Here is a 27840-nt window from a genome sequence, read left to right on the forward strand (position 1 = left end):
GCCCTATGAGGGGTGTCAGTCCAGCCCAGGGAACATGGACATTTCTGGGCAGAGGCCAGTGCTTAGGGCTGGACCTTCCCTGGAGACCCCAGAGGTGAAATAAGAACACAAGACCAATTATTCACTGTGCCTTGGGCCCCACACGGACTCCATTCACGAGGCCATGCTTGGTCCTTGAGCAGTTTATTGATTTAAAGTCGCTGTATGGAAAGAACCCTGAGCGTCCCCACACATGGCACATTCGGTCAGCACTACAGTCATTGATACTTTAATTTAGAGGCTACTACTACTACAGACATCTCCCTTCATTTTTTAAAAATAAGTGTTTTAAAGCATCTTACAGGCCAAAGAACTAAGCAGGATCCTCAAACATTCAGGAGTTTTTGAGGAAAACTCAGGAGGAGGAAACAGCTTCAAACGCTTCTCACCGGGCACCACAGACACCTCAAGAGCTTTGGCACCAGCCACAGGCAGTGCTGATAATGCAAAAGAGCCGCCCCTCCACCCAGCAGAAGGGAAAGCAATGCCTGTGGGAGCCACACGGAAGCATCTGGAACACTTGGCCTTTGGGAGCCTGGGAGCTGGTGCGGGACTGGCCTGGCTGAAATGCTCATGTAATACTGAAAGGGGAACAAATGTGGGGACTAGCGTCAGACCAGTGACCTCACCACCGCCACATGCAGCGAACACGGAGAACCATGCGGGCGGGAGACGGCGGGCAGGGATGCCCCTGCCAGGCCACCCCACCCCCCTGGAAGGTCACTTCAGGCCCACCAGCTCATGTGTGGGGTGTGGGGCTGCTCAGCGTGTCCCCGTCCTGGAAAATGGACATCACAGGCTGTGCTGCTGATGTGCGCACTTCCCAGGAAAAGGGGGGAAACCACTCGCAGCCCGCTGGGCCCTGGGCCCTCAGGGAGCCTACATGGGCCGCTCGCACCCTGTCATACCCTATAGGACTCATGGAGAGAACTCCAGACTCTGGTTCCGACACCCCTGAGCTTGCTCTGGCCAGTGCCCAGCTGGCACGGACATGGGCTTGTCCCCTCGCCCCCAGTGGGAGGAGGCCCGTGTAACAACAAGGCCTCTGAGTCCCGAGTCCTATGAAGAGGCCGCGCTGAAGGTGCCCAGGCCAGGCCACTCCAGCGAGATAGACCAGGACATAGGTCCTGTGTGTTGGTGTGGCTTCCCTTCCACGTGGACACAGGATCCGGGCCTGTACACGCTCTGTGCCCGGCCCATCCTGGCACAGAGTGCCCTCGCCGCATGCCGTCCAGCAGCGCGTCCATCCTCAGCTGTTCTGACCATGGGCCCTGAGGTGCCGGGGCCCAAGCTCTCCCAATGCTGCTTCTCATTCTGCACCCCGGGCCCGGGTTTACGGGACACGTCCAGGCTGAGACACAGAGAAGCCTCCCCACGACCTGTCCTGCAGAGGCCTGCTCCGCCGTCTCCCGGGTTTGCGAGCGTCTCCCAGGTTCCGCAGGTGCCCTGAGAGCAAGTGAGAGCGAGACCTGCTTTTCCACCACCTTGAAAACATCCACAGCCCTGCCCGTAGGGGTGACACCTGCCAGGCCGTTCTCCAGCGAGTGAGTGCAGACACGGCACTCGGGCCCCACCTGTCCACCGTCCCAGGGGCCCACGCAGGAGGACAGGTGGCCAGCCGGTGCCTGCAGCCAGCGGTCATACGTCTTTGTCCTCCTGGCTGCCTCACAGGGCCTTGGCACTGGTGGAGTGCACTGCATGGGGGGTGGGCTTCGGGGGGTGGCGGGAGAAGGCGTAGGCCTGCGCCAGGATGGCCAGGTCCACCATCACCTGCAGCAGGCCGCACACGGAGAACTGCAGGGGGGCACCGTTCAGCAGGAAATATGCCATCTTGAAGGTGTCACCACTTGTCCACATGAGCACCATCTTGATGCTGTAGAGACACAAGCCAGGGTCCAGGGGTAAGCCAGGGTCAGGGGGCAATCCTGGGTCAGGGGGCAAGCCAGGGTCAGGGGACACCCGGGCCCCAGCCTGTCCCTCCCAGCCCTCCCACCCTCGCTGTGAGGTCACTCTGTGTGTGGGCACAAGAACAAGAAGGCCCTTTCGCTGGAGGACCCTCAACCTCTGGGCAAGGACTGGGCCGGCACAGGGCAGGCCCACAACCTCACAAAGGTCTATCCTGCCTGGCTGCAGACACACCTGCTGTGGGCCCCTGGGGAGACGAGGGAGGGAAGACCACCACCTGCTCCAGGGGCCAGCCTGGCAGGGGCAGCAGCACCCAAGAACTTCAGGAGAGCGGCCCACAGCCACCGGGACCCACAGAACTGGCATCGGAGGTCGTGACTCCCGCCTGGCGGTACCCTGTGAGCTGCAGGAGGAGCCTGGCTGGGAGGGGGCGGCCCTCTCACCTGGAGCTCCTCTCCCCTGGCCTCTGGAGCCCCCAGCCAGCACCTGGTCTACAGCTGTGGCAGGAAGTGCATGGATGGAATGATCCCAAAGGTGCAGTGTCAGACACCCAGGAGGAACCTACACAGCACCCCAACCTTCACATCTGCTTTGTCCACACTGAAATCACAGTGGAGGACAAGAGCACAGCACCCCGTCCCCACTGCACACCGTTAATGCAGGACTTTCCTCCACAGAAACACTCCCCCTTATCGACTCAGACACTGCTACATCACTTCAATCTGCAGGTGTGCTGACTGCTGCGTGCACAGGTAGCATGCTCAGTTTTATGGGAAGTGTGTTCTGGAAACATCAGTACAAAGACACATCCGCATTTCTCTCTCCTTAGGTCTCCAACGAACTCTGGCTTATCATTCTCTTCCTGAAGTTGGGCGAAGTTGGGCTCACACTGGAGCCACTCAGATGCTGGGGCACCGTCGGGGAGGGGCGGGGAGCTCATCCCACAAATGCAAATGGAAGCAAGTGCTGGGCTCTCAGCTCCTAAGAGCCACCAGCCGCAGCCCTGGTCAGGCAGTCAGGGGCCCTAAAGGGGACATGCTGTGACCTGAGCCAGACCTGACAGGTGCAGCTTGGGGCCTGGTTTGCTCAACAGCTAGAACTGAGGCGCCCAGGAAAAAGGCAGCCGCCCACCACCACCAGCACCCTCACACATACCTGCCGAGCACTGCCCTGAACAAGACGAGGTGCGCTACACGGCTCCCTTTTCACAGAGGAAACTGAGGCACAGACAGGTTTAGCGACATGCCTAACGGTTCACAGCTAGTGCTTCTGGAGGGGCAGGAGGGGTAGAGGGGGCAGAGCACAAAGCTGGAGGGGTCCCAGGACCACCTGTCACTGTCCTGGGGCCGCCTGCCTGGTGCCGGGTGGTGCCTCTGGGCCCTGAACGCACAGGTGCACTCCTCACCCGGGCAAGTGCAGACGTGAGGTCATCGCCGGGGCTGGGCTCTGTCTGACACACAGGGACATTTTTAGCTGCCCAGACGCCTCACCTGGCCTCAGCCCTCAGCCAGCCACTGCGTGGGGACAGGAACCCAATAGCCTTGCAGAGGCCCCTCGACCAGCTGCCCATGCGAGGGCTCAGGAAGGACAGGGGCAACGCAGCCAATCAAATATGAACGAAGTTCCTCCTGCCGGGGTCCCTGAGAATCTGTTCAACAGAGGGACTTTCACCAAGCCATGAATTCTGCTCTTTCTGACGTGGGCGCTATGTACCCTCAGTGATAGTGCGGATGGATGGATGGATGGATGGATGGATGGATGGATGGATGGATGGATGGATGGGTGGATGGGCAAGCCTCAGAGGCTCTGCTGTCACTCCTCAGCATGCCAAGGATGTCCTCATGGGCACTAAGTCCAGAACCTGGCCACTGCAGGTGGTTGTGTTTGGCCTTGTCCTGGGCATGGGAGTTCCACCCAAGGAAGCCCCCCTCCAGGGAGGAGATTCAGCCACCGCAGGGTCCCGATAGTGCGGGAAGCCCACCCCAAGCACAGAGAACCTTGCAGATGGGGCCAGTGTGAGTGGGAGGGGAAACTGTCACCTCCCAGGCCCCAGGATGTGTTTTCCCAGCTCAGGCTGGTGACCTGGGAGATGGACTCTCTTGTCTAGTTCCCCTCATAACGTCCCCAACTCCAGCTGCTGGATCCTGCACCTGACCCTCCCCTCCCCCACCCACCATTTTAATCCCTGCTCCCATGACCTCATTCTTGACCCCCCTTTTGCCTCTTCAGCTGGGCTGCCAGATCACTATTCCTAAAATACCTCTCGCCTCATCCATGGCCTGTCCAGCAGCCAAGATAGCGCCTCCCAGACCAGTGCCCAGGAGATGAAAGCCAGACGCCTGCACCTGTCCCAGCTTCCTCACAGGAGCCTTCGGCTCATGCCCACCTCGCAGGGGCCTAGGCCTTCCCTCCTTGCCACCCATCAAGAGCTCTCCCAAAACTGAAAATCCGCCCAACACATGACCCAAAGGAGGTCTGTGTGACCCTGGGTTAGACAGTGGGCTCTCGGATTGAAACCTTTGGTGCTGCAAAGGAAAACGTCAAGAAAGTGCCAAGATGATCTTCAGGATGAGAGAAAATATCTGCAAATCGTGTATCTGACAAGGTTCTAGTATCCAGAAAAATCTAAGGAACTCTACAACTCAATAATAAAAGGACAAAGAGCCAACTTTTAAAATAGGCAAAGGATCTGAGCAGACCTTTCTCCAAAGTTGCATAAATGTCCAATAACCGCATGAAAAGGCTCTCGGCATCCTTAGTCGTTAGGGAAATGCAAATGAAAGATGCATAACCACAATGAGCCCCACGCACTGGGACGGCCAGAATGAAAACATCAGTGGGAATGAGGTACTGAGGGTGGGGGAGACCAGAATCCCACCCGTAGCTGAGCTGGCGGGGATGTCAGACGGTACAGCCACTGTGGGAAACAGTCCGGCAGATCCTCAGATGATTGTTACACAGAGTTGCCATGGGACCCAGCAGTCCCACTCCTGGGCGTATCCCAAGAGAAAGGAACACGTTTGTCCACACAAAAACGCGTACACAAATGCTCACAGGAGCATTATTCACAACAGCCAGCAAGTGGACACAACCCAGAAGTCCATCACTGAAGATGGACAAGCACAGTGTGGTCCGTCTGTGCAGTGGGATATTATTCAACCTCAGAATGGAATGCAGCACTGAAACATCGCACATGGGCGTCCTTACGCAAACAAGGGGGCGGGGGGCGGGGGGGGGGATGTGATTCTGATCATATGAAGTGTCCAGAACAGATGAACCTACACAGACAGATCATGGTGGCCTAGGCTGGGGGAGGGAGGTTTGGGAGCAAATGAGGCTTGATTCCTAATGGATACAATATTTCTTCCTGGGGTGATGAAAATGTCCTAAAATTAAGACTGTGGGGATGGCTGCACAATTCTGTGAAAATATTAAAATCCATTATACACTTTAAATGGGTGATTGTATGGTGAGTTATCGTCCTATATAATAAAGATGTAATATGCAAATGGTCGTTACACCATGAAGCGTAACGACCAGATCACGGATCAGAAGGAGGGTGGGTCGGAAATCTACAGGAGGGGGCAGGGCAGCAAGCTATGGGGGAGGGGGGGCAGGGGGGGGAGGGGGGGGGCAGGGAGCCGGGGAAGCTACTGGAGGGCAGCAGAGAGCTACTGGCGAGCTACTGGTACACGGATTCATGCGCAGGGCTACTAGTATCTAAATAATTTTTAAAGAGTTCCAGGGCTTTTGTGGAACTCTAATTATTCCAGCCCTCCTCTTTATTGGGCTGCTGACTGGACTGTGTGTGTGTGCATATAGTGTGTGTGTGTGTGCACACCCTTAACCACACACATGTGTAGAGCATCTCCACTCACCTGGCCTATTATGTGTCAAGGAGGAATAAAGATATATGCCTGGGGGCAGAGAGGTGAGGCAGACAGGACCCTGCCCCTGGGAGACCTGTTCCATTTCTCAGGCAGCCAAGACTCCAAGCTGCTTGCTCCAGGGTTCAAGGGCAATGCAGAGCAAGACCAAGTGAGCCGATTTCCGGAAATTTCATTAATTAGAAGGTGAACCAAATACTAGAACTAAAACTAAAAATAGACAAATCCACAATTATAGTTGGAGACTTCAACATCCCTCTCTCAACAAGTGATAGAAAACCTAGGCAGGAAAGCAGCAATAAGAACTTAACAACATCAACACAAATAATCTAATAAAAATTTAGCAAAGAGCCCAGCTAGCATGGCTCAGTGGTTGACCTATGAACCAGGAGGTCACGGTTTGATTCCCTGTCAGGGCACATGCCTGGGCTGCAGGCTTGATACCCAGTAGAGGGCATCCAGGAGGCAGCCAATCAATGATAGAGAATCACTGATGTTTCTCTCTCTCTCTCTCCCTCTCCATTCTTCTCTGAAATCAATAAAAACATTTTTAAATATATTTTATTGATTTTCTACAGAGAGGAAGGGAGAGGGATAGAGAGCTAGAAACATCGATGAGAGAGAAACATCGATCAGCTGCCTCCTGCACACCTCCTACTGGGGATGTGCCCGCAACAAAGGTACATGCCCTTGACTGGAATCAAACCTGGGACCTTTCAGTCCGTAGGCTGACGCTCTATCCACTGAGCCAAACCGGTTAGGGCAATAAAAATATTTTTAAAAATTAATTAAAAATAAATTTAAGAGAATTATAATCATACAGAGTGTGTTCTCTAAGCATAATGGAATAAAATTAGAAATAAATAATGGAAAGACAAAAATACCTCTAAACACATGGATATTTTACAACACACTTCTAAATCTATAGGTCAAAGGGAAAGTCTTGAAATAAACATATGCATAGTTATGAATGAAAATAAAACATCAAAGTTTGTGAGGCACAGCTAAAGCAGTACCGAGAGAGTATTTATAGCATTAATGCTTACATTAGGAAAAAGAAAGTCTTATATTAATAAATTAAATAAAGATAAGAACAAATATCCATGCAATGTAAAACAGTAAAGTAAACAAAACAGCTGATTCTTTGAAAAGATCAATAAAATTGACAAACTTCTAGAAAGAAAGAATATATATAGGGGTGGGCAGAAGTAGATTTATAAATAATACAAGTAAATAATACAATAATTAATAAATAATAATACGAGAATAAAGTCTGTGTTTCACATATTCACAACTATAAACCTACGTTTGCCAACCTCTATAAACTACCAGTAATGGAACAGGGGGCATACCTGCAAACATCAAGACAAGAAGGGAATATTATGACCAACTCTACACACTTAAATTTGACCACATGGACTAAATGTACCAATTCCTCAACAAGTCTAAACTACCACAGCTCACCCAATATGAAATGGATCATTTGAATAACCCTATAACTCTTAAAGAAATTGAATCCATAATTTAAACCCTCCCCAAAAAGAAATATCCAGGTCCTGATGATTTCATTGGAGAATTAGAGTACATGCTTAAAAAGATTAACACCAATTTTGCACAATTTCTTCCAGAAAATAGAATACTTGCCCATTCATTTTATGAAGATAGTGTTCTCTTAATACAAAGCTAAAAAAGTACCAGAAAAAGAAAAAAGAAAAACTACAGGCCAATATCCCTCATGAATGTAGACACAAAAATCCTTGAAGTATCAGCAAGTAGAAATTAGCAATTTATTTATTGTATGTTTGTTTGTTTGTACATCATGACTAAGGGAACTTTATTCAAGGAATGCAAAGCTAACTCAATATTTGAAAACTATCAATATAATTATGATCAGCTAAAGAAGAAAAATCACATGATCATATCAATCAATGCAGAAAAGGCATTTGACAAAATTCAACACTCATTTAATACAAAAACTTGCAGAAAAACAGGACTAGAGAACTTTCTACACTGAGCATTATACCTAACGGTGAAATACTGAATGCTTTCTCCTTATGATCAGGAAAAACACCTTGCCCACTATCATTGCTCTTGTTAAACACAGTGCTGGATATTCTACTTAGTGCAATAAGGCAAGAAAAGGAAATAAAAAGCATACAGACCAGAAAGGTAGATATAAAACCATCCCCATTTATATGTAACTAGAGGCTCAGTGCACAGATTCATGCACATTGAAAGGAAATTAGTTAGAAGGTGGCTGGCAGGGCAGCACTGGGCAAGATGGGCTGGACATGCCCTGGAGCCAACCTCCCGCGGTCCTTCCCCAGCAAGCCGCACCTGGGGCAGTGCCAGGACTCGAAGGGCATCAGCGGAGTGACCGGGGTCCCTCCAGCAGGTGGGGTCCCTCGGCGTGACCTGTGGGGATCAGGCCAAAACCGGCTCTCCGACATCCCCCGAGGGGTCCCGGAGTACGAGAGGTTACTCTGCAAAGTTGCTGTCGCTTGGCAACTCCTGCGTTGAGCATCTGCCCGCTGGTGGTCAGTGCACAGCATAGCTACCAGCAGGTCAGCCAGTCAGCCGGTCACTCAGCCTTTTATTTATATAGATTGTTTACATAGAAAATCCAAGATCTATAAGAAAACTCCTAAAAATAATGAGCTCAGCACTGGCTGGATGGCTCAGTTGATTGAAACATCATCCCATACACCAAAAGGTTGTGGGTTCAATTCCCAGTCAGGACACTTACCTAGGTGGTGGGTTCGATACCCAGTCAGGGCATATATGGGAGGCAATCAATGAATATTTCTCTCTCAAATTGATATGTTTCTCTCTCCCCCTTCCTCTCTCTCTAAAAACAATAAGCATTATAAACATGTCCTTGGGTGAGGATATAAATAAATACATATATACATACATCCTATATAATAAATGCCTAATATGCTAGGTGTCCAGTCAGCTGTTCAACCAATCAAAGCATAATATGCTAATGATATGTTAAGGCCGCTCAATCACTCACTATGATGTGCACTGACCACCAGAGGACAGACAGTCGACCGGTCAACCAGTTGCTTTTACGTGCACTGACCATCAGGGGCAGACAATCGACCAGTAGACCAGTAGCTATGACGTGCACTGACCACCAGGGGATAGGTAGGTTAGCTTGCTGCTGGGGTCCGGCCGATTGGGACTGAGCGAGGTGGGCTGGACATGCCCTGGAGTCCTCCCACAGTCCCTCCTCAGCTGGCCAACCTCTTGCATCCCTCCCCGGCCCCAATCGTGCACCGGTGGGATCCCTCGGCCTGGCCTGCGCCCTTTCACAATCTGGGACCCCTTGGGGGATGTCAGAGAGCCGGTTGTGGCCTGATCCCGCAGGCCAGGCTGAGGGACCCCACTGGTGCACAAATTCATGCACTGGGCCTCTAGTACATACATAAAATAATGAGTTCAGCAAGGTGAATGATACAAGAGAAACATACAAATTAACTGCATTTCTATACACTAGCAAGCAAATGGAAAATGAAATTTAAACTGCAATACCAATTATAGTTGCTCAAAAGCAAATGAAATACTTTGGTGTAAATTTAATACAACATGTTCTGGACTTGGATCCTGAGAGGGCATCTCATGACACTCCCAACCAATGGCCGCACACCTCTGCTACTGTGAGCAGAGTCTGCTGCCCTCCATCCCTATTCCACACTCAGCCCTCCCTCCCACTCCGAAGCTTCAGGCTCTACAATGCGGGAGGAGCAGCTCTCCGATCCCGTGACCTGTTTCCTGCTCAGGAGAGGGTCTCAGCTTCTCACCTGTCACACACAAGCACAATGCTCACGCATCAAGAGGTCAGAGGATTAATGTGTTTAAACCTAAACTGCTCTCTAACTGGCTGTTTTACAAATGTAACTGAACATAAAGCAACCAGATTTGTACCCATTTGACTTTTACCGAATGTATGGGCACCTGGTGCCAACGGGGACAGCAACAGTGGCATGTGCCCACCCACCTCATGCCCTCCGTGGACTGGTAGCGGTGGTTGCGGTACAGCTGCGGCACGCCCAGCATGGCCTCGGTCAGCACGGCCAGGAAGCCCAGGGTCTCCACGAACAGGGCGGAGTCGATGGACAGGTATGTGACGTAGCCTGCGATGCCCGTGAAGGCCAGGACACACTGCAGGTAGTCCGCAAAGCTGCTCCAGTGCCAGAAGTGGTGAGGGTCGAAGTCTAGAGGGAGAGAGACGTGAATCAGACTTCAGGTCAAGGTCAGTGTGAGGAGAAGGATGTGAAATGAATGAAGAGATGAAGGTCAGTGTGAACAGCAAGATGTGAACTAGGTGAGGAGGTCAAGATCACCATGAGGCCCTGCTGGCGTGGCTCAGTGATTGAGCATCTACCTACGAACCAGAAGATCACAGGTTCAATTCCCGGTCAGGGCACATGCCTGGGTTGCGGGCACAATCCCGTGTGGGACTTGCAGGAGGTAGCCTGATCAATGATTCTCTCTCATCATTGATGTTTCTATCCCTCTCTCCCTCTCCCTTCCTTTCTGAGATCAATAAAAATACATTATTTAAAAAAAAAAAAAAAAGATCACCATCACCATGAGGAAGATGAATGTGAGCTATGAGGATCCAACTGCTCTCGACCAAGGAACTTCTGAGGAAGACTTCATACAGATATTAACTCAGCATAAAGAATGCTAAACCTGTCAACTCACCCTAAAATAGTACTGATAATCCGTATAGTGCAGGATCACTCCAGAACCTCTGGAATCTCTTTCCTGGGTTAGAATACCCGATCTTCCCCTCCACAACTTTAGATTAATCATGTGTCTCCATTTCTTTAGATGTAGAAGAGGAATCATGTTACCGAGCAATTCGGGTTGTTTTAATGATTAAAGTAGTTAATCTTCTGAATCCTATAAAGTGTCCAGCCCATAATAAAGGTCCTGCAAAGATATATTATTATTATCACTACACCCTGAGTGGATAGAATATTACCGTTTGCTTGACAAATGTGTCCTGCAGAAACCAAATGTGTAAGAACTCACAGAAATCAACAGATTACATTAAGTTGATGGGCTGTGGCAGGTCCTGGGGACAGAGGCAGCTTCGGGGACTGTCAGGGAAATGGAGGGGTGTGATGCGCCCAAGCCTGACCCGGCCCTTCGGTTTGCAGAGTCTGGAGCCAGGGCGCCGCGCCAGCAAAAAGGCCCAGCAAGGGCTGCACGGGTGGGCGAGGACAGGAGGTGCCGGGACTGGCCGTCCCGGAAGCTAGGAAGAGCTGGAAGAGGGCGTCTCAGCTGCACACGTACCATGTGCCCCGGAGGCACTCAGCCGGGAAACAGGAGAAACGGAGCCAACAACACCCAAGTTGTCTCACCACTAACTGCATCCCAAACACGTGGAACCCACGTCGCCACAAACCACACGCTCCAAGCCACACCAGCCTGGGCCATTTCTACACATGAGGAAACAGCTTTCCATCTGGACACTCGCCTCCAGGGCAGGGAGGATGGGCGAAGGGACCCCTCGCTGAAGGCACCCCCTACCCCTGCCTCCGAAAGGGCATCTGTTCTTCCTCAGGATGACCCCGGGCCCTGGGACCCCATGGCTGAGGACGCCTGCTGCCCCCCGCCCCCAGCAGGACAAGGAGGTCTCGTTGGAGAAGGTTCTCAGGGACACATTTGTCGTTACCCAGCAGCTGGGACCTTAAAGGCGCAGAGCGATTTTCCACACCAAAGGGCTCCGGCATTAGAGACCGTTCCATCCCGACGAAGGAAGAGGTCTCCTCAGAAGCTCAGACACTCATCCTGACGACAGTGCAGCTGGCAGAGCTGACCCCTGGGCCAGGGCTCACGGGGGCATCTACTCTGACCATCCCCAAAGGAACAGCCATGTCCCTCAAAACCAGCCCCACGTGGCAGCCCACAGTGAACAGGTGGTCTGGGGATGAGACGCCCAGCTCCTGGGTCCATGGCCGGCCCCTCATGGGCTCGGACCCTGTGCCAGCATCGGGCAGGCCACTCACACCTAGCCTCTCATCCCTCCTTTAACAGAAGGAGAGTGGGGGCCTCGAGGTCAGGCAATAGGCCCCCCACACTCCAGGATGCCATCTGAGACCATCACTGACCAAATCTCTAAATGGACAACGAGGCCGCGTGGCAGGGCGGGCAGTGCCTGATGCCCCTTGGGGGCCGAGACCCAGGATGGGATGGGAAAGGGGCACATCTGGGGACCAGTCCTTCCTGAGCCCCCGGTCCCGCCCCTTTAGCTGAGCCATCGGTGTCTCTCTCCATCTGGGAGGCCCATCTGCAGGTGCGCGCCCCCTCTCCAGAGGGCTCCTATGTCAGCACCTGGAACCCCAACAACCCAAATATGGGGGGCACTGAGGCAGAGCCACTGGCCAAAAGGGACACACAGGATTTGAACCTGAACGCTGATGCACTGCTTCTGCAGACCCAAGGATGAGAGGACCGTGTACGGTGCCCCACCCAGCTGTGTGGCCTCCCTGAGCCTCAGGATGGCAGCGCCCGCCCCGCCCCCAGGGGCCCTGTGGAGGCTGTGTTGTCACATAATTCAGATGGAGGTTGGGACCCTCACACAGCCCTCAACAGCGGTCCTTGCCCACACACCTCAGCCTCTCTGAAGGGGCCACACCGACAGGTGCTGGGCCCCCAGGCAGTAGTGTGGCCCTGCAGACCCAGAGGCCCCCAGACGCTGTGTAAGGGGCAGGGAGGATAACACAGCACGGAGGACGAGCCCGTCCCTCAGAACAGCAGCTGGGTGTCAGTACTGGTCAACCGAGGGCCGGCGTGTCTCTGCTCGACATGCACCCCAAGCTGACGAGCGCGACAGAGCCGCGGCCGCTCCGAGGGGCAGGGGCAGAAGAAAACCCGGTCCACAGGAGCTCCTGGTCTCCCAGCTGGTTTCCGGTGGCTCATCCTCCTTACAACTTCAGGATTTAAACCCCACTGATGACACAGGTTATGCAACCACTGGGCTCCAGACCAGGCAGCCCACCAGCACCCCCGTGTGGCCTGTCCCCACCAGTTCAGGCAAAGTCTTTCCAGCTCAGAGAAGGACATCCCTCCCGTGGTCCAACCCTGGTCACCGACAGAAAAGGCATGGCTCTCCCACTGTGGCAGCTCCCAGTGGCCATGGCAACGACGGAAACCCGCTGGAGACAGGGGGGCCTCCACATGCCCCACTTTCGCAGCTAGAACCCCCTCGGGCGTCCCTGCTCTCACAAGACCCCAGGTGCCCCTATAGGCACTCAGAGTGCCCTCCCAGCCCAGCGGCCCCCAGGCGCCTGGAAACTAGGGGGAAGCTGCGAGTGCTGAGGGCTGTCCTGAAAAGGCCACCAGAGAGGGACTCCCACACCAGGGTCCTCGGCTCCAAGTCGCCTCTCAGGATTGGGACCAATAATTAGGACAGGCCACCTGGTAACCACGTGGCCAGCAGCTCTCTCTTAATCAGGGTCACACCCCAGGGAGGAGGACAGGGACTGGCTCCAAGAGGGCCTCCCATAACTGTCCCATGTCCCCACGCCTCCTGTGGTAGCTGTGACACGAGATAAGAAAGGCCCCGTGCCAGGGTGAGCCAGCCCGCCTCCGGGAACTTGCCCCACATCTCCTCTGTGAGTCTGAGGATGCAGAGGAAAAAGAGCTCCAGTCAGTCCTGAGTGCCTGGACCCCCAAGGAGGTGAGCCCACACCCCCCCTGAACCTACACACACCTGCCACGCAGCCACCTGTGGGAGCTACCTTCCGACCCCGATAAAAACCACGGGGAATTCCAGGTGGTGAGGTGGGAGCAGCAAGAAATAACCCAAGTCCACTTCTCTGGGGAATCTGAATAGAATGCCCAGCAGGGAAGAGGGACCGGGAAGCCCAGAGTGATGGGACAGAGGAACCCAGGCTGGTTAAGGAGGAAGCCACGTCACACCTGAGTCCTGGTGGCCAGGACTGCAGACCCCAAGTAAGCCACCCCTCCCTGGCACACGGCAACCGCAAGGACTCCCACGTCCCCTTCGTCTGTATGTTCAAACCCGCAGGGAGAGACAGGTGAACCTCCTAGTTAGGCAGTTCAGCGACGGAAGCAGGAGGACACTGGAGGGTCTTAGCAAAGGGTCACCTCAGCTGCAGAAATTAACTAAACATCCGGGATCCTGGAAACCTGAAAAATCACCTTCCAAAGTGACAGCGAGGGCAAGTCTCCCCACCTGGAACTAAGGGAAACATCTCGTGTGTGCAAGCCCCAGGCCCAGTTCAGACGCGCCTCTGACAGCCGCCTGCCTCCCCTGGCGGACTCGACGCACAGAGCGCAGGGCGCTGACCCGCGAGGGCACTGAGTGCTGACGAGGCTGCTGGGCACACGTGCTCGGGGGGCGGAACACGCCCCTGACCTCAAAGGCTTGATGCGGAAAAGACAGAAAACATCCTGTTAATAATTGTTAGAGTGGTTTCAGGGTCACGTGCGAGTATTTTGGTAAAAAGCAGATTAACAGTAATTCACCAGTTTCTTTTCACTTTTCCAATGTGCTACCTGGAAACCACGCACAGAGCTGGCTTCCTGGCTGGCACTGCATCTCCACTGGGCAGTGGTGTCCCGCGTTCATGAGGCGCCGACCGGCCGAGCCCAGAGCTCTGCCCAGGTCATCTGGAAATCCAGGGCCTGTAAATGAGGAAGTGCAAGGGCGGGTCTGACGGGACCCTTTCCTAAGTAGGAGAAGCCATGAACCTGCTGGGGCCACAGCGGACGTGCCGGCTGCTCTGGTCGGACATTCAGGGTGGTTACAGAGTGCAAGTCCCTGCTTTTAAGAAACAGACACTAAGTATTTGGATGTCATCAGCATGGAGTCAGAACAGAAAACCATCCAGGAAAATCAACACCACCAAAGTTGGTTCTTTGAAAAAAATCAGTAAAATTGACAAGCATGTAGCTAGAATGACCAAAAGAACACAGAGAAAGAGAGAGGAGACTCAAATTACTACCATCAACAACAAACATCAGTACCAACATCACAGAAACGAAAAGAATTACAAGGGAGCACTAAGAACAATTGTAATCCAACAAGTTAGATAACTTAGGTTAAATGGAAAAAAAAAAAAAACTATTAAAACTAACTGGGGAGCCCTGGCTGGTTTGGCTCAGTGGATAGAGCATCGGCCTGTGGACTGAAGGGTCCCAGGTTCGATTCCGGCCAAGGGCACATGCCTGGGTTGCAGGCTCGACCCCCAGTAGGGGGCGTGCAGGGGGCAGCCAATCGATGATTCTCTCTCATCATTGATGTTTCTATCTCTCCCTCTCCCTTCTTCTCTAAAATCAATAAAATATATATTTTTTTAAAAACTAACTGGGGAAGAATCAGAAAAGCTGAATAGACTTATAAATAAAGAGATTGCCTTAATAATTTAAACACTTCCCACAAAGCAAAGCCCAGACCCAGATGGCTTCCCTGGGTAACCCACCAAGCATTTAAAGAATTGATAAACTTGCAATGAGTAATAAATAAGCCCTGGAGATATAATGTATAGTACAGTAAACACAGACAGCAATATTGTATTATAATCATAAAACTTGCTTAGAAACCAAAATGAATTACTCCAACCACTAAAAATAAATAATTATGTAATGTGATAGAGGTGCTAATTATCACTACGATGACAAGCATAACACGACTCATAAATGTATAAAATTACATGCACACCTTAAATTTACATGTTGTATGTCATATTTCAATTTAAAAATTTTTAATAATAAAGAATTGATACCAATCCTTCACAAACTCTTCAAAAAAAATAGAAGCAGAGGGAACAGTTCCCATTCCCCACTTATTGTATAAGACCAGTTCTATCCTGATACTAAACCCAAAGTCATCACAAGGAAAAAAGATCAGTATCTCTTATGGACACAGAAATCCTCAACATATTGCTAGCAAACAGAATCTAGGAATTTTTTTTAAAAGATTATACATCTTGATCTGATGGGATTTATCCCAAAAATTCCAGGTTAGTACAACATATAAAAATCAATCAACATAATATCGATATCTATAATAATAAAAGGGTAATATGCTAATTAGACCAGATGTCATTCCAGATGTTCTTCATGAGGAAGCCGGGGCCGGAGGGAAGCCAGCCCGGGTCCCAGGTGACCGAGGGAAGCCAGTGCTGGCAGCCGGGGAAAGGAAGGCCTACTTTGCACGAATTTTCATGTGTCGGGCCTCTAGTATATATATATAAAAGACTAAGCGACTGTCCAACCGATAGCTATGACATGCAATGACCACCAGGGAGCAGATGCTCAACACAGGAGCTGCCGAGCTGCAGTGACTTGGCAACAGCGGTTCTTGGGTGACACACCCTGGAACCAGAGAAGAGGGAGCCCGATTCCGGGGTGTGTCACCCGAGAACCGCCCTCTCGCAATCCAGGACCCCTTGGGGGATGTTGGAAAGCTGGTTTCGGCCTGATCCCCACAGGCCAGGCTGAGGGACCCCACCTGCAGGAGGGACCCACTCACTCCACAGACACCCTTTGAGCTGCGGCGCTGCCCCAGGTGCAGCGAGCCAGGGAGGGACTGCAGGTGGTTGGCTCCAGGGCATGTCTGGCCGTCTCACCGAGTCCCACCCCACCGGCCACCTTCTAATTAACTTCCTTTCCATCTGCACGAATTCGTGCACTGGGACACTAGTAGTATAATAATGGAATAAAGGACAAAAACCACATGGTCATCTCAACAGACACAGAAAAGCATTAACAAACTTCAACATCCTTTTATGATAAAAACACTCAACAAACTCAGAACAGAAGGTGCCTGCTTAACCTAATAAAAGGCATCTATGTGAAATCCACCATACTCAATGGAGAAAGGCTAAACGTTTTGTCACTAAAATCAGGAACAAGACAAGGGCATCCACCCAGATCACTTCTAGCCAGGATAAATAAGCAAGAAAAAGAAATAAAAAGCATTCAGATTGGAAAAGAAGAAGTAAAACTATTTGCAGATGATATGACTTTATATAGAGAAAATCCTCACGTATCCACCACAAAGCTATGAGACCTAATAAATGATTTCATCAAAGCTGTAGGACACAAGATCAATGTGCAAAAATCAATTTTATTTCTACAAAGGAGCAAATGAACAGTCCAAAGTGAAGTGAAGAAAACAAGTCCATTTACCATGGCATCAAAAATAATAAAATATTTAGAATACATTTAACAAAAGAACTCCAGAACTTGTGCTCTGATCATTCCTTTTATTCTTTCTTTCCTTCCTTCTCTCTCTCTCACAGACCCACACACAGAAAACGGCCGGCTTCTAGGAACTGCTTCATGCGTGACCACAGCAGCGATGGGCTGGTTAGTGTACGGGAGTCATGGCCACACTTGGTAAAATGAGTCACATGCATGGTCAGGGTGCAAGCACAGATGACAGACATGACAGAGCGGGACAAAGCTGCCATGAGATGAAACACGGGCGTGAGCGGCCTCATGCAGGGTGGTACATACCCAGATATGACCGCCTGGGGGGCACTTTGACTTCCTCGTCCTTATTATCTGCAGCTACATTTAAAAAGAGAGAGAGAAACAGAAAGGAAGGAAAGACAAAACAGACGGGTTTAACACAGATAAGCAGCTGTGTCTCTGGCCCTCTTTGCACTTCTTTCTTTTAAAACCGTTGGGACAGGAAGACTTGGGGAGGGGGTGCGGTGTGCATCAGGAAATCTACCTTTGGACTATTTTTCTCTGAACCTACCCTCTTTCCAAATAAGTGCTTGGAATAGGGGGAGGACATTTGGGGCCAAAAAATGAAACGTCACCCACTCTCATTTGCCTGCTGAGGTCGGAGGTGGCGTCTGCCGTCACCAGATTCTGCCTCTGCTCCCCAGACACTCAGCAGTGTGCGGGAGGCCGCCGCACAGCCCCAGGATCACAACGCCACCGAGAGGGCTGCTTGAGAAAGCTGTTTTCAGAAGACACTCCCCAGGAGCTGGCTCAACACACGCCGGTGAGAAGCAGGGAGACAATGTTACATCCCACCAAGGTGACCAGCCCAGCAGGTGCTGACAGAGGGTGATGGTTCCAGTCTGAGGCACCCAGCTCCTGCCCCTCCCCTGCCAACAGCCCACTCCCACCTGAGACCTCCCGACTGTGCACTGCCCGGGACAGCCGTCCAAGACCCCGGGAGACACCGCGGGGGAGAGAGGCAGCCGGGGGGTCCCTACAGGTGGGAGGTGGTTAAACAGAAGAGCAGGACTCCAGGGAGTCACTGTGATCACAAAGCAGAGGTGGATCAAAGGTTGTGTCATCTGCCCCAGGCAGTGGACTCACCTAAAAATGGGAACTGGCAAGTGCACAGCTAAAAGCAAATACCAGCCCAGCTGCCAGGACTTGGGGGACAGCGGAGGCGGGCTTCACAGCACCACACAGGCTGCGGCCCCTCGCCTCACCTGCCTCCCTCCCCTGCACCGCCCCCTGGATCGTCCGGGCTCTGACGACCCAGAGTCACGTGGATTTCCTCAGCTTTTTCTTCTATTTTTTTTATTTAAACCAAGCTCACCATTGAAAGGGAGCGGGGAGGGCAAAGAAGGGGTGGGGACAGGTGAGAACTCAACTTAGCTCCCGTGCAGTTCAGATGCAAACAGCCTTTTCCCTTCCCGTGTCCAGGCCAGATCAGCCCAAGCCCAGCAGAGCTGTGCACGTGCTGAACACCAGGGCGCAGCAGGGCAGGACTGTGAGGGGCACGTGGGGGTTCAGGGTGGGAAGAGGCACAGCGCACATCGGACCCCTCCCTGCACAGCATCAAGCTACCTAAGGTTTCTTGGCTGGAAAGCGACATGATCAGATCTGTATTTTAGAAAAACCTCTTTGTGTGGGACAGACTGGAGGAGGCAGAGGTTAGAAATGTTTTCAACAATGCTGTCCTTCCACAAATCTGCCCCGAACCCACTCCAGACCAGGCCCACAGTCTCCTCCATCCTCACTGCTCCCCACCAGGAGGGGTGTCTGTCCATGTCCCCAATTGGGGGGGAAGGGGCGGGCGTGTGGCCACACCCCTGCAGAAGGGACACTATGATTTCCAAGACTAAATCTTCAAAAAGACACAGTATCTACCCAGTTCTCTCCAACGCGCCCCTTGAAACCTGGGCTATGTTGTGTGGACGCCCAGGCCACGTGAAGAGGCCACGTGTGGATGGTCCAGCAGAGAGCCCACTGAGGTCCCAGCAACAGCCAGAACCCACCCAGACATGTGAGCAAGGAGTTAGAGAGAGAGAGAGAGAGAGAGAGAGAGAGAGAGAGAATGAACGAGTGTCAGGGCCACCCCTGCGAAGCTCTGCCCAAAATGCAGGTTCCTGAAAACTCGGTTCCACTTATTCAACTTGTTGGCAAAATTCAGTTCCTTGTGGCTGGAGGACTGGGCTCCTGTCCTTGCTGGCTGTAAGTGAAGGCCATTCCCATCGAGAGCAAGCCCCTCCCCCACTCTCAAAGCCAGCAAGGGTCAAGTCCTCCGTCGTCCATCTGTCCGTCCATCTCCACCAGGACTTCCCCTTTCTTCTCCTGTGATGTCATCAGGCCCACCCGACAACCCAGACAAGCCCCTTCGAGGCCCCCCCTTAACCACATCTGCAAAGCCCCTTCGCCACAGGAGGTGACGCCTCCCAGGTGCCCATCTGCTCACCAGAGGAGGTCACGTGTTACAGGCCAGACTCCAGCCTGTTTTAACTCAAGCCCAGTTAACAGAACAGAAATATCCCTTTTGGAAGAATCTACATAGAACCCTGGAAATCAAGAGGAGTGATCAGACGGCCACCATCCCTCTCACTCATCAAGAAGCCTTCTAAGGGAGGTCCCCCGAGGCACAGCGTCCTGCTCACAGTGCCCGCTGCCCTCCCCTGCACCAACGGGAAGACCTGCTGGCAAAGCCCAAGGGAAGGGGAGTGTGCACAGCTGAGGAGGCACGCCTGCATTTCAGCGAGGTCACACAAATGTCCAAGCTCAAAGGCCGCGTGGCCCGGAGGCACGCACACCTGCTACATCTGGCAGCCTACATATCGCACTACTTCCTTCAGACAAGGCCACACACCTGCTCTCAGGTTTCAGAACCAGAAGCAGAGGCGTGCAGCCTGGCACACACGGCCTCTCCGCCCTCCTGTGTGAGGCCGGACTGCCCTGAGACACCCCACACCGCCCCTCTGCAGCCAGCCAGGAGATCAGTGTTAAGGGAGTGATGAGGTTCCAAGGGACACAGATCACAGAGAGAAGGGGCAGGAGCCGTGGGAGCAGAAAGCCCTTGTCCAAGAGAGACTTAGGGCCCAGTGCCTCTCCTCCTAACGGGCCCTGTTCCCTGAGCCCTGCTTCCTAGGCAAGACCAGCTACACAGTCAGCACCGGCTCTGGGGTGACTTACCGAGTCACAACAGGGGGATGGGGACAGCTCTGCAGAGGAGAGAATGGCATCAATGGGGAGAAAGCACAAAACATGCCAGCCTGGCCGGCGTGGCTCACTGGTTGGACATCGACTTATGAACCAGGAGGTCATGGTTCTATTTCTAGTCAGGGCACATGCCTGGGTTTTGGGCTCAATCCCCAGCAGGGGGCATGCAGGAGACAGCCAATCAATGGTTCTCTCTCATCAGTGATGTTTCTCTCTCTCCCTCCCCCTTCCTCCCTGAAATCAATAAAAATACATTAAAAAAAAAAAATAGGAGCTACACCAGGGGAGGAACCGCTCACAGGGAAAGGTGACCACCAGGAACAAAAACACGAGCAAGACCCCAAGTCCACAGACCTCCCAAACTAAGTGCAAGCTGTCATGCTTCTAGTAATTACAAGAAACCCAGAAGTCAGCATCAACCCTCTTGTGCACGAGAAGCCCACCAGGCTGACGTTCAAACAAGGCAGCCAGCCCGGAAGGCGCTTCTCCAAAGGAAAAGGCAGAAACAGGAAGCGAGTCTTCGCTCCGAGAGCCAAAGGGTCCGGCGGCGGCGTGGGCTGAGCCTGCAGTCCGTGCTGCCCAGGCCCGTGCACCCAGGCGGTGAGTCACCTGCACCACAAAGTCCTGGCTGGGGGGCGTTTCCAACAAGGCATGTGCAAGGATCCCAGTGCACGCGGCTGTGGGGAAATGGTTTTGCGCACAAGCCTCACAGAAAGTCAGAGATAACACTGCCTTCTCACCAATGTCCTCCTGACCTGGTCCAGCCAGAGCGGAGCCCAGCTGACCGGGCCTCTGTCCCATTCGGGCTCCGCAGGCAGCGAGATCCCAGTGAGGAGTAGAACATTAGGCCCAGGTAATAGCTCGCCCACACTCGAGGGAAGAAACCATCCTCTTGGACTGTTTCACATGATCAAGTCTAAAGTCATGTCCCATCCTGCAAACACCATCAGTTACAGCGTCATGCGGTGAGACAAGCCGCTGGGACGATGCTGAGCCGAAGGGGCTCCCATTCCACCTACAGACACGGTCTGCTGTTTTAGTGGCTGTAAACCAAAGCTGCCGATCACCCACCTGCAAAGAAACGGCGTTTGACGTTGAGCTCGTTGGCCACACGGACTTCGGTGCACAGCTTCAGCATCAGCAACATGGTGATGATCATGACGATGCTCTGCCAGAGCAGCGGGGACTCGAAATGCCTTCCAAACCTGGGGGTGAGACACCGCGGCTCAGGAGGACGCCCACGCCAGGGGCCTGGTCCACGCTCCCCGCCCAGGTCCCACCAGGGCCAGACAGCCACCTCCCCCGCTCCAGACTCCATGGTGGGACGGACAGGACAGAGCTGGGTGCAGAGGGGCTGGGGCACTGACTGGAGTGGGGGGGGGGGGGGGGAGAAAGCGAGAGCTGAGGAGCCAGGCCCAGGTGAGGAGAAGGTGCTGCGGGAAAAAGGGTGGTCCGAGGGACTTCCCCAGCCAGAAGCGGGAGGTCTGCCAGGGGCTGGTTCCTGCGCACCACAGCCCCCAGGCTTCTGGCCTCCGTGAGCCATGGCCTCAAGCCCTCTCTTCTATACTTGCAGATATAACCCCTAAGGCTGCTGGAGGAGATTTCTAGTCATTTCTAAGAACTGGTCCCCACGGGCTACTGAGTTGATCCAGAAGATCCACTCAGCCATAGGTGAAGGTAATACGAGGGACAGTGAAGGTTCCATGTTAGACTGAGCAGGCGGCATCGACATAAAGTAAGTCAGACTAGGGACCCCTCCCACCAAGCCCGTTTCCAGCTATAAGGCTGACAACGTGCAACGTGGGGCCAGTTCCACTTTCTCAATGTTCAGCAGAAACAATGAGTGACCAGAGAACCGGTGGAGAAAATATCAAGTTTTCCCTTCTCCTTACACGACACACCAAGAATCAAATCTACACGAACTCAGTGTTCACAGTGAAAAGGAGACCATTTAACATGAGTGACATGGAGCACAGGTGAGCACTTAAGTGATTTTAGGATGCAGGATGGCTGAGCAAGACAACATTTCTGAAAGCACAACTCTCCACAAATGATACACAAGGGACAACATAAAGATGAAACAAAGTTCAACGTCACTAATAATTTTTTAAAGCTAAACAAAATAGGAAGATACCTTTCCTACTTAGGAAGTTACTTAAACTTTTTCTTCCTTAAATGCTTTTTGTTCCTTAAATATAGTCTGTGCTGGCAGGTATGTCACAACAGCACTGTCTCTCCTGCCGAGAATGTGGGTTGGCACAGCCTCTTCTATTACCGAGAAGCCAGTCGAAGCGAGCTCTCCCCTGGTTGTTGCGTACACTTGTCTCACCCCTAGGGAAATACACATTGCAGAGGGCGTGCGATGCTCTGTCAAGTCCAAGCGAAAGTTTCTACAGGGAACACCCTTCTCTACCTCTCAAAGTAACAAAATATATCGCCAAAACCGGTTTGGCTCAGTGGATAGAGCGTCGGCCTGCGGACTGGAGGGTCCCAGGTTTGATTCCGGTCAAGGGCATGTACCTTGGTTGCAGGCACATCCCCAGTGGGGGGTGAGCAGGAGGCAGCTGATCGATGTTTCTCTCTCATTGATGTTTCTAACCTTCTATCCCTCGCCCTTCCTCTCTGTAAAAAATCAATAAAATATATATTTTTTAAAAAGTAACAAAATATATACATCAAGTGGAAGAGATGTTGTGTTTCTACTTCTCTGTGTGGCCTGAGTGCTATGGCCATCAGTAGCAGAATGTTACCACATATCTGATACAAGGTTACCAAATCTTCAATACAGTGTTGGTGTATTTTCAAAACAATGTTACTGCATCTCTGATACAGTGTTTTCATCCAGTAGGGATGGGGCTTGAGAACTACCTCCATGAACGCATGAGGCTCTGCAGCACCATCCACGCACCCTGGCCCCTCCTTCCCCCTCATCTCTACAAAATCACCAGCCTGCAAACATTAGGTACAAGGTATCAGCTGGTCCTTGTCCTGACTTCTAATACCACAAAGGCCAAATCCTGTACATCAGCGTGTTATGGAGTAGGATCTGCTGAATGCTAGTTTTGCAAAAGGATGGTGAGAAATAAGGGCATAGGAGTTCCCCAAGTCTCAGAAACCTGGGTTTGCATAGTGTGGTCAGCCCCTCCTGTAGAGCCACTCACATCCTGGCACCACGAATCTCTCAGGTCTTCCCAGGAGGACTGGAGCTCCGAGGACTGTGGTCCCCGCCTGCTTTGGGAAACGCACCCTCCAGGGGTGCTAAGTGCAGCTCTGTTCTGGTGTGGACCCAGTTCCCGCCTCGCCTGGAGCCTGCCACAGCCCCTGACCTGTGCTCTCCCTCCCCACCACCTACCACCGAGGTGTGTGTGGTACCACCCACACAGTGCTGCCACCAAAGTGCCAACGGAAGCATCTAGCCCCGTGTCTGGCACATGGGAAACCCTCAAAAATCTACTAAATTAAACGGACTGCGAACTAACCCATGAAGCCCGAGGAGGGGCACAGGAGTGAGAGGAATACAGGGGAGCAACTGCTTTGCCCTCAGAGCGGTGGGGTCTCAGGTGGGCAGAGAGGTGCAGGACAAGTTGTAAATGGAGGCCTGCCCTTCTGCTGGTGTGAAATGCAGAAAAGTGCACCCCCAGGCCAACGCACCCCCTCCTTGAGGAGGGACCAGCACCTCTGCCAGCCCTCCCTTCTTCTCACATGTTTCCTCAGCCTTCCAGAACGCTGACTGCAGGCAGCTCTGTGTGTTCACATGGTAGCCAGTGACCCAGGGCCTCTGAAGTGACCCAGGACAGCTCAGGATGCTGACTCTACGGGAAAGGACCAATCGGATGTACAGAAATAGACTTGCCAGCGGACCAATGTTAGAATTCCATAAAGGCGCCCTATGCTGCATGAGGAGAGAGCTCAAGACTTTCTCAAAGACTCAGGCCCTGTGGTGAAGAGAGAACACTGGGGTCCAAACACATCAAATGCCAGTTACATCCAGAGGCACTGAAAAGATAGCCTTCAAGAAGCTGGTCTAGCCCTGACTGGTTTGGCTCAGTGGATAGAGTGTCGGCCTGCGGACTCAAGGGTCCCAGGTTCGATTCTGATCAAGGGCATGTACCTTGGTTGCGGGCACATCCCCAGTAGGGGGTGTGCAGGAGGCAGCTGATTGATGTTTCTCTCTCATTGATGTTTCTAACTCTCTATCCCTCTCCCTTCCTCTCTGTAAAAAATCAATAAAATATTTTTAAAACGAAAAAAAAAAAAAAAAAAAGAAGCTGGTTTAATTTCTGACTCCTCCAAACCAGGTATGTACTAGGATTAGATAGTCTGTTTTCTTTCTGCAGTGTTGAATGACAAGCATACCGAGGGGCAAGACCTCTAAATGGAACTATTTTCCCATAAGGTAATCCAACTCTGGTAGTTCCCTCCACGGCTGGAGAAAACTTATTCCACGATAAAGGGCACGCTGCCCCCCACCTGACACCGTGCCTGGGCCCGGCTCCCAGCACCCCATCCCATGGTCCAAGGCGCTCAGTCAACAACAGTGTCAGACACTGTGTCTCATCTGCTCCTGTTCAAGCTTAGCCTTCAGGTCAATTTAGCAAAGGGAAGCAAGGTGTTCCGCCGCCTCGAGGCCCCTCGGCAAAGGGAAAGGAGGAATCTTCAAAATGCGGTTTTCAACTTGTGCTAAACAAAAATAAGCCCCTGCTACCCCTCCCTGAAAAGTGGGCTCGCCCTCTGACAGACTCAAGATGTGACTGACTCACGGCTTTTTAAAAAACCCCAGACAGGAGCAAAACTAACACCAAGGAAAAGTGAATCAGAGTAGGCCGGGGCCTGGGCTGGACAGATGCACAGAGCAGACAGAACTTGTAGGCTCAGGACATTCATACCCTCATTATGATGGTGATTTGGGGGTGGGGGGAGGTTGTTCATTAAAACTCATCGAATTTGGAATGGCAATTTTATTTACTGAAAATCATACCTCAATACGATTGGCTTAAAACCAATTAGCAAAAGAGCATGATTGTTCAAACAGTGACCCAAAGTCAAAACAAGGGGCCAGAAGTCCTCCTCCTCCCCTGGGCACCAGGCCTCCCCTGAGCAGCCTTCCTGCCCACGGAGGCAACGTTCCAGATTTGGAAACCTTAGAATGAAGCTATGAGACCTCTTCCCATTTCCTCTGAACATTCACCCTCCCGACGAGGACTGGCTTCAGCAACTGTTAAAATTAACTTCAAGTTCCTTACTGGAATGCAAATGACAAAAAGAGGAAGTTGGGCTGGGAGGAGCAAGAAAAAAAATAGCCTCTGAAGTATTCGCCAGAAAGTGGACTTCCTATTCAAAAAATAAACAAAATAAACCCCACACCACAGAGAAAGCTGAAGCGGGTGGCCCCGCCCCCAGCGGCCCCCAGCACAGCTCCGTCAGGCTCAGATGTCCCCTCCTGAGCGCTTCACTGGCCTGCGAATGTCCTTCCCCCTGGTCACTGCGTTTTGTTCCTCAGGTTCATTTACTCTGTTGTTTACTCTGCCCTGGTCCCCCATGCAAATTCCTTGAGGCCAGGGACCCGGGGCTAAGCAACTGACAAACACCTGCGTGACAAGGCGTGAACACTAAGACCTGAGACCACAGTGGGATTCTCCACTCCGACCCCACCCTTTTCCCTGGGAAACCATCTCATCCATTTCACCGCCTCCCTCCCACCAAGTACAAACACCTCCACCCCTGGCCTCCTCGGAGGACGCCAGCTCTCTGGGAGCCCCACAGTAGGAGAGCCCTGACTTACCAGAAGAGGATCCGTAAAATATTGGCCACCAGGAGCACCAGGCACACGTAGGTAGAGAAGCCCTCGGCGTTCTGAGTCCTCCGGATGTCCCGGTACTGCGGGATGTAGGGCACCACCCCTCCGAAGACCATGGCCCCCGCCGCCCCCCAGGAAACCAGCTGGTGCAGCGGGACCAGAAGCCAGTCCAAGCCTTGAACGTCCATCGCCAAGCCCCGTGCCGCCCCGCCAGCGGGCTGGCGTCCACCTGGCCGCGTCCCCTCTGCTCCTCGGACTCCTGGAACGCGCGCTGTCTGTCAGCCCCACATGGCCGCCGCCGGAGCCTGGCAGGAGAGCAGAGGGGAAGAACTGCGGCCGGGCCTCGAGCAGAGGGAGGCGGCGCTCCGCAGGGGCACCCGGAGGCACGCGGGACTCCCCGCTGGGGCGCGACTCCCGCCTCGGACACGCGCGCTCAGGGCGCCCTGGGCGCGCGCAGAGGCATCGCTGCGGGTCAAGGCGCGGACGCACGGCCCTGGGAGCGGCGGAGTCGGTCTGGAGCCACTCAGTCTCGGAGAGGGATCGGTCCTGGGGACCCGTCCAGTGGCTCCCGCCCCGCGCCCCGTCCCACGCGCAGCACAGGTCCCGCCCGGGGCCTCACCAGCCGCGCCGGCTCCGCCCGTCCGGCCAGCGTCCGTCAGTCGGCCGGTCCGAGCCCGTGGCCCCGCCTCCTCGTGACGTCACAATGCCAGGGCCCCGCCTACCGCTGCCGGGACGGGCGCCGGCGGGTCCTAGAGAGCAAATCGGGCCGGGGAGGTGCGGACCCGGAGCGGAAAGGTGGGGGCGGACACCGCGCGGCCGCCTTCCCGGCCCGCGGTAGGAGATGCCTGCCTGGCTGAGCCGCTTTTTCCGGGGCAGGGTCCCGCGTAGACGGCCCCCACATGTCCCCGGGCGAGGGCCATGTAGACTCGGCGCTCGGCCACCGGGAGCGGAGGAGGGAGTCCTGTCATCGCCCCGCGGTCAGCGCGTGGCCTGGGGACCCCTCTAGTGGGGACGGGGGGGGGGGGGGGGGGTGTGCCGGCAGGGGACATCACCCTTCGTGGGGACCAGGGGAGCGGCCCCCAGGTGACTCCAGGGTCCTCCCACGCGATCATTCTCTGGCGGAGTCGGGGCCCCATCCTGACCCAGGCGACACCCCGGAGTAGGATCAGAAGTTCGGGAGTCTCACGGGGTAGGGTGGGCGGCTCTTCTGGGGACAAAGCCCGCAGCCGCCCAGGGTTCTCAGGGTTCCCGCATCCCATAGGCTGTTACTGCTCCCGCTCAGCCCCCCAGTCGTGCCTGACCACGGGGAGCTCCAGGGCCCAGGACGCTGGTGCTGGGAGGGCGCCGGGGCCCAGGTGGGTGGCGAGGCAGGAGGACCCTGTGTGGAGCCAGCTAACCCTGCGCGCCAGGGACCTGAGCAGGTGGGGCTCAGGGACCCCAGGATTCTGTCTGTAGAGGAGCCCCGTGAGGTCTCCCCTCAACCACGGCAGACCCTAAGCCCTCCAGAAGGAAAGGCCTGGTGGATGAGCGGGTGGCCCCTGGAGCGCACACCTGGTCCCCACCTTCCCCTCCACCCACGTCTGGCTGCTTGCTCCCTACGTGGTAGGCTTTGTGGGAAATCCTAACAACAGTCACAGCCTGGCTAAGAGCAGCTCCCCAACAAGCCTGGGTGATGGGGATGGGGTGGGGGTGGGGGGGCTGGGAAGAACCCAGGTTGCTCTCACTCCTCTGAGGCAGCCGTCGTGTGTTTCTGGGTTATCACCATTCAGTGTCCACAGA

The 27840-nt window shown here is 53.4% G+C and overlaps 1 protein-coding gene across 5 annotated transcripts; it reads right to left on the minus strand.

The window, feature by feature from the left end:
• Window positions 1-26745, minus strand: SLC66A2 (solute carrier family 66 member 2). 5 transcript variants are annotated; one of them, XR_013814195.1, is made up of 6 exons: window positions 26047-26674; window positions 21336-21469; window positions 17340-17393; window positions 9835-10051; window positions 938-1912; window positions 1-901 (listed from the first exon to the last, which is right to left on the minus strand). XR_013814195.1 is itself a non-coding variant. In XM_079784207.1 (6 exons), exons 2-6 carry the CDS (start codon window positions 26247-26249, stop codon window positions 1705-1707), a joined length of 816 nt encoding a protein of 271 aa, XP_079640333.1. In that variant the 5' UTR covers window positions 26250-26366; window positions 26681-26745; the 3' UTR covers window positions 1-1704. The 5 variants fall into 5 exon arrangements, 4 of the variants coding, with proteins under 4 accessions (XP_079640333.1, XP_079640332.1, XP_079640334.1 ...); XM_079784207.1 differs by adding an exon at window positions 26681-26745 and having other exon boundaries at window positions 1-1912; window positions 26047-26366; XM_079784206.1 differs by having other exon boundaries at window positions 1-1912.
• Window positions 26746-27840: the final 1095 nt, after the last annotated feature.

Source organism: Cnephaeus nilssonii (assembly GCF_951640355.1).
Source record: "Cnephaeus nilssonii genome assembly, chromosome: 11".
Lineage (NCBI taxonomy): Eukaryota > Metazoa > Chordata > Mammalia > Chiroptera > Vespertilionidae > Cnephaeus > Cnephaeus nilssonii.

Excerpts from the sequence above, each read along its gene's own strand:
- SLC66A2 (XM_079784207.1), bottom strand. The coding sequence starts at position 26,249 with ATGGACGTTCAAGGCTTGGACTGGCTTCTGGTCCCGCTGCACCAGCTG. Across the intron at positions 21,470-26,046 it reads ATTTTACGGATCCTCTTCTG|GTTTGGAAGGCATTTCGAGT; the intron begins GTAAGTCAGGGC and ends TCTCACCCCCAG. Across the intron at positions 17,394-21,335 it reads CAAACGCCGTTTCTTTGCAG|CTGCAGATAATAAGGACGAG; the intron begins GTGGGTGATCGG and ends TTTTAAATGTAG.